The sequence below is a fragment of the Enoplosus armatus genome, chromosome 14 (genome assembly GCF_043641665.1).
Source record: "Enoplosus armatus isolate fEnoArm2 chromosome 14, fEnoArm2.hap1, whole genome shotgun sequence".
NCBI classification, from domain to species: domain Eukaryota; kingdom Metazoa; phylum Chordata; class Actinopteri; order Centrarchiformes; family Enoplosidae; genus Enoplosus; species Enoplosus armatus.
In genome coordinates, this window is record NC_092193.1 from 18,719,337 (window position 1) to 18,728,445 (window position 9,109).

The window sequence follows — 9,109 nt, forward strand, 5'->3', positions numbered from 1 at the left end:
TTACATTTTGGAGATTCAGATTAATAATACAAAATATATTCAACAACTAAATGATGATGTTTTATGAAGATAAGACTATTGATCCCCATGGGGATATTCAAAACTTCATTAGTGGTATATTAGGTCATTAAGAAAATGATCTTACTTCAACCACTTCTTCCACCACTGCCACTATCTATTAAAGGGAAATATTTTTACTCCACCACATTTTTGTGGGCATTTTTGTTAAGAGTTTACTTACAAAACAAGAATCAGCTTATAAAATATGATGAAATATAGGTGAAACTAGGTAGGATTACAAAGTAGGTCAATTTAGCTCCCTCTTCCCCAAGCAACATTAAAGAGCTGCCTATCCAATAGTTTGATAGTCCAATAGTTTAATATATATAATAATATAATGGTGGAGTATTTTTACTGTGAGGTATTGTTATTTACAGTATTTAAGGAATGGCAGCCCACAAGTGTATTTTCATGTCAGAGCAGAGACATTTACTGTCATTATCAGGAGGCTGTCATGTCATGAGTCCTCCAGGCCGTTAGGTGGAGAAGTGGCGGTGTGAGCGGCGTGCAGTCGGATGTTGACAGGCCTCCCTCGCAGCTAGGCGGCTCGAGTTGTTGCTTTCTGCCGCTATCACGTTTCCAGCAGTCTCCACATCTTGCTAGAACTTTCCTGCTACTCTTGAAACACTGTCCACATATTCAGCACACCCATGGCAACCGGACGGCAAGTGTAACTAATCATATGAATTAAATTTTCTAATATTTTCATACGTTTTGTTTCTACGCAGCTGGTTAACGGTTGGTGTCTCCTTTCGCTTTAGCAGCTTTCCAGATACCTTCATTGACGGAGATCCACAGAAAGCTCTGAAGGTGAATATTAACGTTAGTTAGCCTTCAACAAATAGCATTAGCGATTTTACCAATTATCTGGTGGCTCTTTCTTGTTGTGACTTTAACCATAACTTCTTCTGACCAACTGTTTTATAAAGGTAATTTAGTGTGGTGTCGGTGGTGTTAATGTTTCTGATGTTAGCACTGAGTTTGACACTGTAACTAGCTAGCCAAGTTAGCTAACGTTTCCTGCTAGCTATCACTTTGCAAGAAGAGTTTCTAACATTTCTAACATTAGCAGGACATTTATTTTGTTGTACTTTACCACCATTAGAAATGCAACATTTCTCAGTCACAAGGAGTTTTTCCTAAATAACGATAGTGATTAACAGTCGGTGTTTCAGATGTGTCTGGCTGTCAGCATGACAAGCAAACTGTCATCTTCAACAGATTCAAATAAAACAAATAAAAAGATCTGAGGCTCGCAGAATCAGTGGCATCTTTTAAATCACTTCTTAAAACGTATCACACCATTTTACTTCCAACATGTCAGATCTGCTTTTTATTATTTATATTACTTTTAGGTATTTTATTTCCATTTTATTGTTGTAATTGTCTTATTGTCTTTCATCAGTCTAATGTTTTTTTTATTCTGGTTTAACCATGTAAAGCACTTTGTAGCTTTGTTTATGTATTATAAATAGAAGTCAATAACGGATGCTATTAACTAGTTTTATTGACTTGTTAACATTTTAAACACTTTCATTCTAGTTATTCCTTAGTTTATTATTAAAATAACAGAGACTGCTCTGTGAACTCTATTACAACTACCATCGCAGTTCAGGACTCCCACTACTTTATTTGCCAAATAGATCCCAGAATGATATATTGAAAAAAGAATGGTGGTGAAAAAGGAGACAAACATGTAAGCCATTGTCAGCTTTTGTTAAGTGTTACTTTTCCACAACTCTTTCTGACTCAAAACAGTACTGTAAGCTGTCCATTTAAATGCTGCCTCTTTCCCTGTAGGAACTTAATGAGGCCTTGCAAGGAGACTCAGACAACGCTGAGTGGTTTTGCCAGCGTGCCTATGCCCACATACTTCTGAAAAACTACAGCTGTAAGTCTACATACATGTGCTGACAGACATGTCTTTTTTAAGAGTGCATATGCATCATTTTACTTGCTTGTGGGAAATATAAATGTCATCAAACTGTATTGGAAACTGTGCTGTTGTTTTTTATGGTAACTGCCCACAGTATATGAGTGTAATTGGGTATGGTCCCTCAAATTCCAGACTCCAGAAAAGAACATTTCCTATGAGATCCATGAACTAATAGTCTGTTACCTGTCAGCAATCACTGGAGGAAATTGCAGTGACATCATTTTGTGTGAGTCATACAGCCTGGATGAATGGATGTGTATGACAAACATAGTGTTGTTTTCTCTCCGCAGGTGCTGTTGATGATGCCAAAAAAGCACAGCAGCTACAACCCAGCCTTCCCCTTGCTTTCATGCGAACAGGGTGTGTAATATAATATGATTAAGAAAATGAGGGAAAATCACACACATATAGATGACTGTTTTGCAAAAGGTGTAATATTAAGTTGATTGGTGAACATGAGCTATGCTATGCATGAAAGGAAAACTCATGGTTCCTGCTGCTGAAGTTTTGAGTCATGTAGTCGTTGAGTTTTGTATGAGAAGTTCTCTCCAGCCAACCATAAAGTTCATGTACAATATTTGCTTTAGTCATTTAACTTGTTTAACACATTTTGTGTGTCAGAAGAGGTCATTTTTATTTTCCCAAGATCATCTGATCTCAGTGTGGGTGGCATGTTTTTCTTTCCCAACTGCAGAATAGCAGAATACCACCTGAACCGCTATGAGTCAGCACATGCAGCTTTCACTCAGGGACACCAACTGGATAGTGAGTACAGCCTATTTTGGCCTTGAGTGCAAACTTTCCACCATCCCACTCTCTACCCAACCACTGTTCACAGCAGTACCCTGTCAGCTGCACTCTCCTCATTGAATACAAAATGCTAAACCTGTGTTCCTTAGCTTTACTGATAAAATACAATGCAGTATGAATTCTTAACGTAAAGATTTTATTTATTTCTTACACCATGGCCTAGAAAAATACTCCTTTCTAATTGTCTGTGTATTACAGGACACCTAAAACATAGTTTTGGTCGACAGTTTTACCTCCTAAATCAATGCTCAACACACTGTAAATTAAACTGCAGGGAACATAGCATAAAATGTCAGAAATGGTGAAAAATTAAGTTATTGATTAATTGATTCTCTACGTAGTAGCAGATTAATTTTATGTGGATCGACTTATTGATTCATTGATTAATCAATTCAACTCTATTGCACTACAATGTTGATTTAACGTGCTTAAATGTCCTTTATTGTGGTGCATCATTAGCTTACTTTTTTTTTCCACTTTCTGTTCTGCATCAACATACTCATTCTTTAATTTACTTAAAGTACAGTAAAACTGGTTACATGGCATACATTTGCTGACCTTATTGGGGTTTTGGTAAAAAGGTACATAAAATACAATCTAAAAACGTAGTAACAATAAATGGACAAGCAATAGCAGATTGTACTGACAGGTTCACCACAGCCTTATTAAAATGATGCTTTTTTTCTAGCTGGAGGTATTGCATCACATCCTTCAGCAGGAGTGAAGAGGTTGATGGCTTTCTTTGTTTCGTGCATTTTGGCGTTTGAGACAAAAAATAGCCAGAATTGCGTTTGGCTCGAGGGATCCCTGCAAGATGTCAAAGAAGGATTAAAAGATTTAAAATCAGTAACTACAAGTGTTAGCACAAGTCCAGATCATGCAAGCTAGCAAAGCCAGTGTTGTTCACAGCTGTAGCCATAGTCAACTTTGACACTATTAGCACCATTTTCAATATATATATCAGTTGTGACTGTAGAGCTACACTGTCTCCAACTCTGATTGTCAAATTCAAAACCACCCAAAACATGTATGTACATCAACACATATATTCTCACTTCATCATATTTATATTTATATAAAGCAGCTTTGCCATTGAAACACACATGGCTTTACAGAACAAGCTGTTATATGTTCAAAGAGGAAATGCTTTGGGTCTTTTTTGGAGTGGAGCTATATTGGCAACTGATAAGTTGTCAGAATGAAGGGTCCAAAAATCGTCTGTCCTATGTTTGTTAAAACACAGTTAATCAGATTTTGCTTGTGAAATGTGCCTTTGGGCTGCTTTGGGCTCCACAGTAATGCATTAAATACATATATATGCCCATTTTCTTCGAACAAATTTCTGCTTTGGAAACAAACCTATTAAATGAAGGCCTTTAGCCTTCTCCAGCACTTAGTCAAACCACTTTACACTTCAGTAACGCCTCACTGATGCCCTCAAATGTTTTCGCTAAATTCTCTAATTGAGCCTTTTTTTATATATATGTCAACATGAAAAAGTCTATTCTTTTTTTGTGATTTCCACAGTTTCTGACAAATCATTTGTGGTCTGGATCAAGCGGTGTGAGGAGATGATGGGGGGTGAGTAGCTGATCTGAGACTTCTCTAATGTCTGTATTTTTCTTACGGTTAAACCAGTATTTAGAGCAGATGTTGGGCTTTAATTTTAGGTTTATTCCTTTTTTTTAATTTCATGCAAATTGTTTAGTTGTTATAGTTCATTTAAAATGTTCAAAGATATTAAATATTGGCACACAATATTATCTATGACGGTTTTAGTTCCAAAAAAGTTTCAGACTTCAAAATCCATTACAAGTTGCACTCTAACTTCTATAGACCATTTACTTCCTGCTATCAAACCCTAAGCTAAACGGAACAGTCAGGGAGCTGATCAGCCCATCTGATCAAACAAATGAGCTTGCACACATCCATGAATCTACAGTATGTGTTCACAGTGGTGGAGTGTTTAGGCAGAGCTGCTTAGTCCAATAAAAGATGCATGCCATGTCTGGGTGGTGTGTTTCTGTTTGCTGGTGATGCCTGGGCCCTCTGGATCATCTCCAGTAAACAAGAGCATGAGTTTTGACAAACACGCTTCACACCCGCGCGCACACGTACTCCCAGGAGCAGTGTGATTCATCAGAGTTAGCGTTGCTGATGTTTGAAAGCCCCCCGATGAGACCCAACCCCTTCGCAGACAGCAGGCTCACACACAAACACATGCACACCAGGGTGTACATCACACCCCCTAAAACTTGAAAGTACCCTACTTGCGCTTGCTCACACCAGGAGCAGTCGTCGTTTCTTCTGGTGACAGCGTGTTTACCGCCAGCCAACTCACACACACAGCACCTGGTTATTCCATCACATGTGGCGCCCTGCTTGTTTAAAAATACACAAGCACAGACACACAGTCTTTTTTTTTCCCCAAACAGCCCCCCTCCTTACCATTTCAAATGCGACCTCATTAAGACAACATTAACACGCCTCCTGTCATCTCAATTCTCCCTTCCCTCTCTGTCCTCTCTCTCTGTAATGAAGTCAGTGAATAATGTATGATAGCATGCTGGTAAACGGTGATCAGGCTTGCTTGGGCTCACGGGGCTTTTAATGGGTGGGGACGGACCAGTAAACAAACTGGTGGCAAGGATGGGGAGAGTGCGTATCTGTGTGTGTGTGTGTGGGGGGGGGGGGGCATATCTGTCTGCTATCATTTATCTGTGGACAAGTGTGTGTTAGGTTAAAAGTTGTGTTCTTGTGGCTTTGAAATCATCATATTTTAGAGACCGTTATATATAGGCAGCTATATTAAAATGTTTCCTGCCAGACACCCACATTTTTCTTTTTTCTTTCCAGAGCAGACACAGGTCGGCAGCGACAACAGGGTGAGTTTCTCCACACGGCCACCTGGGGGCATTGTCGCTCTCAGCATCAGTAGAGAGCGTCAGCCTTGTGTATGCTCCCTGCTTCTAAGAAGGAAGCCTTGCTAAGCTTCTTTTGTTGTTATTATATATATTTTTTTCCTAATTTTTGTCCTTTTTATTTCATCCCTCTGCCTCATCGCTGCGTCCTCCTCTGTAATTGTCACCGCGTCTTGGGGGCTGAATGAACCAACAGACACCAGCGGTTCCACAAGTGAAGTAAGTGCATAAATGTAAATACGCCTTATCTAGACATCTGTTTTATGTGTTTAATGTTTATTTATTATACCAGCGTAATGATTACCAAGCCTTAGTGCGCCAAAGTAACCCTCCCGTTCTGTGTGAATACAAATGCACAGAGACGGTGCACGTTAATGATGAGCTGCTTTTTATTATTTGAAGTTCTCGGTCTCGTGAAGTTTGTATATTCTATTCATCATGTTTTTGGTGAAAATTGAAAAAGTCTTCAGACTTTTTTATCAGTTTTGTGTATGTTTCTTGCAGACATGACTGGTACCAAACAGAAGCTCAAGTCATTGTCACAGTCATGGCAAAAAATGTACCCAAGGATGGTGTGTGTGTCAACTTCATGGAAAAAGAGGTATAAACACACACTTAAATGCAGTATTGAAGTGAAGACAGTCTGGATTTGTGTGTGTGTGTGTGTGTGTGTGTGTGTGTGTGTGTGTGTGTGTGTGTGTGTGTGTGTGTGTGTGTGTGTGTTTGTGTTTGTGTGTGTGTGTGTGTGTGTGTGTGTGTGTGTGTGTGGAGCAGAGATGGGTTAGCTCTTGGGTGTTTCCTCAGGGGGGCCCATTAGATGGGTCTCATACACACATACACACAGACGCACACACTCTCCCCATGGACCCAACTATGCCTCCAGTGGTGCCTTGTTAACATTGCCCCCAAAGTACAGATCTAAGAACAATTTACCCTCCCCAGCTTCTCCAACCTCCTAATTGTCTGTAGATAGAAGGCATCACTGATCTAAGATCAGTGGCAGAGCCCTCCAGGGATAACCATCTTTCTTTCTCTTTTTCTCTCTTCCTTTGTCTCTTTCCTTCTCTCAGAGGGGTAACTGCAGGGCCCCCCAGGGATCGGCTTTGTCTTTCCTAATAGAATAACAAACTGAGTTTACCCCATTTCAAATGAAATAGTACACTCGCTCCGTATCACACAGTCACTTGTTAAGCTCCCTCTGTGGTGTGAAGCACAGATAAGTTCATATATTTTTTACTAGGTCAGTATATACAAAAGAAATTAAAGATGAAAGGCAGAGGTTCCAGTTATTTTCCCTGGTGACTGAGTATGCAGCAGCTGTATACCTACAGACGGCGCAGGAATTCAACTGGAAATGAATATTAAAGCTTTGATAGTTTTGTGGATTTGCCCAAAAGCTACTTTAGCTAACTTTCTAAGCTTTTATCCCCGATGAACTACTTCTTACATATGTTGGTCCCAAATCAGAAAAGTCCACTTTTAGTGAAGTGGTAGGTGGTGGATTGCAAGCGATTTACAAGTTGATGCGATGCACTGTTCCTCTGCAGATGATGAGACGTTAACAGGCGAGTTGTTCCTTGAGTGGGAAGGTTTCATTGCTTTTCTCTATGAGGGCAGCATTTGCCAAGTGCCGAGTGTAAGGAGTGTGAAGATCTGGACCACAGCCAGTCCCTCTAAACCAACAAGCCTCCCATTGAGTGACAGGCTGTTAGGAGCTGTCTGACCCCCCCATCACTGGTCACTCTGTGGCTGAAGGGGACAGGGCAAGGATACTCCTGGCCGTCACACCAGCCACATCAAATGATTATTCTCATGGACAAGCTGACACCTTCAACCCCCCCCCCACTCCTTATCTTTGTTGTGTGTGTTTTCTGACTGCAGTTAAAGGAAAATGAAAATATTGATGCTACAATTTACTTCATAGTCATTGCACTACCTTGAATAAAACTACTGTCAAAGTCAGTGGCAGCCAATGAGGGGTAATGCCTAATGTCTGGTGTCTCTTCAGCTCTCTGCCATGATACAGCTGGCATCAGGCGAGAACCACAACCTCAATCTCCAGCTCCTGCACCCCATCGTCCCTCAGCAGAGCAACTTCAAGATCCTCACAACCAAGGTATCACAGTCACTTTTAGGTTTAGTCAGTGCAGTTAGTGTGAAACTTCTAAATCAACAGGGAGTCCACTTTGTAGGAAGAAAATGTTGATTTTAACATTAGCGGCTGTGCATATTTCACATTGTGGTATGTGTTTTCGACGATTTGACGTGTTTCTGACAGGTTTAACGGACATTTTAACTGTGACAGGTGACATGCTCATGAAGCAGAAACAAACTGTGCGTGTCAGACCTGCATGCTTTCAAACACCAATTGTGTGAAATGGTCCATTGTGCACTAAAAGGCACATCAGAGCATCGTGATGTACGTTCTCTGGAGTTTCTGGGGTCACACTGACCACGACCGGCAAACGGCTTGAGATGATAAAATGGCCTCAAACTAAGCAGATGGCGTAGCTGCCGGGATACAATTGGTCTTGATCTCTTCTATCTTTGAGTTTTCAGAGGTGCTTTCAAGTCGAGGAAAATTCAGGAATTATGATACTTCCTCTGTGGGGAGTCATGAAATAACAAGGGATTTAACAAATGGGTCATTTTACAGATTAAACTGTATAACCTGTTCCACACATACTGTAGTGTTAGATGGTGTTTTTCAGATGTTTTTCTCCACAGCAAGCCCAGCTGTGATGGAAAATAAAACTGTTTACCACTTTTCTGAAGTGAAAAACATAAATAAACAAGCGAGAAACAACATTTTTTAGGTCACGGAAACACTCCCAACTAAGTTTTTGAAAGTCAATGAAAAGTCATTGAATTTTACTCAGAATCAGTGAGAACACTGTATATAGCCTTTGCCGACCCTGTAGTGAAGAAGCAGACGATTAAACATGTCAGGGAACTTTTTTATGTCGCTGTAAAGAAGATATGATGTAGTAATGTCACACGCTGGAGAAATGCGAGCCCTTCTCTGACCACGCTTCTAATCTCTGAACTGCAGTTTTGCCAGGGAGCATCAAATGACATGATATCTTCTCTGCGAGTTCAGGCTTTTACTGTTTCGACAGCTGATCTGTGATTATTTTTGTGTCTTTGTTGGAAATGTTGGTGAATCAAGTATCAGGTAACTATTAAAAAAAAAAAAAAAAAAGGAGAAACCCATGCCAATTCGAGTTTAAGCAGCTCACTGAAATTATGACTGATCATTACTTGAGTTACCACTCCGAGATTAACATCATAATCTCTTCAATGATTTAAAGCAGTATAAAGTAGGCTGTCACTACCTATAATTCCTTAATGCTGGTAAAGCTTACTGTAGCTGGAGTAGATA

General features: G+C 40.0%; 1 protein-coding gene across 2 annotated transcripts in view; it reads left to right on the forward strand.

Moving 5' to 3' along the window:
- The first annotated feature begins 617 nt into the window (after positions 1–617).
- sugt1 (SGT1 homolog, MIS12 kinetochore complex assembly cochaperone) overlaps positions 618–9,109 on the forward strand; it is a 19,236-nt gene continuing 10,744 nt past the window's right edge. The window contains exons 1-10 of one of the 2 annotated variants that reach the window (XM_070918881.1): positions 618–724; positions 822–870; positions 1,861–1,951; positions 2,287–2,356; positions 2,691–2,761; positions 4,334–4,387; positions 5,663–5,691; positions 5,924–5,946; positions 6,232–6,328; positions 7,736–7,843. In XM_070918881.1, the coding sequence (XP_070774982.1) occupies positions 711–724; positions 822–870; positions 1,861–1,951; positions 2,287–2,356; positions 2,691–2,761; positions 4,334–4,387; positions 5,663–5,691; positions 5,924–5,946; positions 6,232–6,328; positions 7,736–7,843 (606 nt within the window). In that variant the 5' untranslated portion in view covers positions 618–710. The remainder of the gene's footprint in view (positions 725–821; positions 871–1,860; positions 1,952–2,286; positions 2,357–2,690; positions 2,762–4,333; positions 4,388–5,662; positions 5,692–5,923; positions 5,947–6,231; positions 6,329–7,735; positions 7,844–9,109) is intronic. The other variant, XM_070918882.1, reaches the window with a different exon arrangement.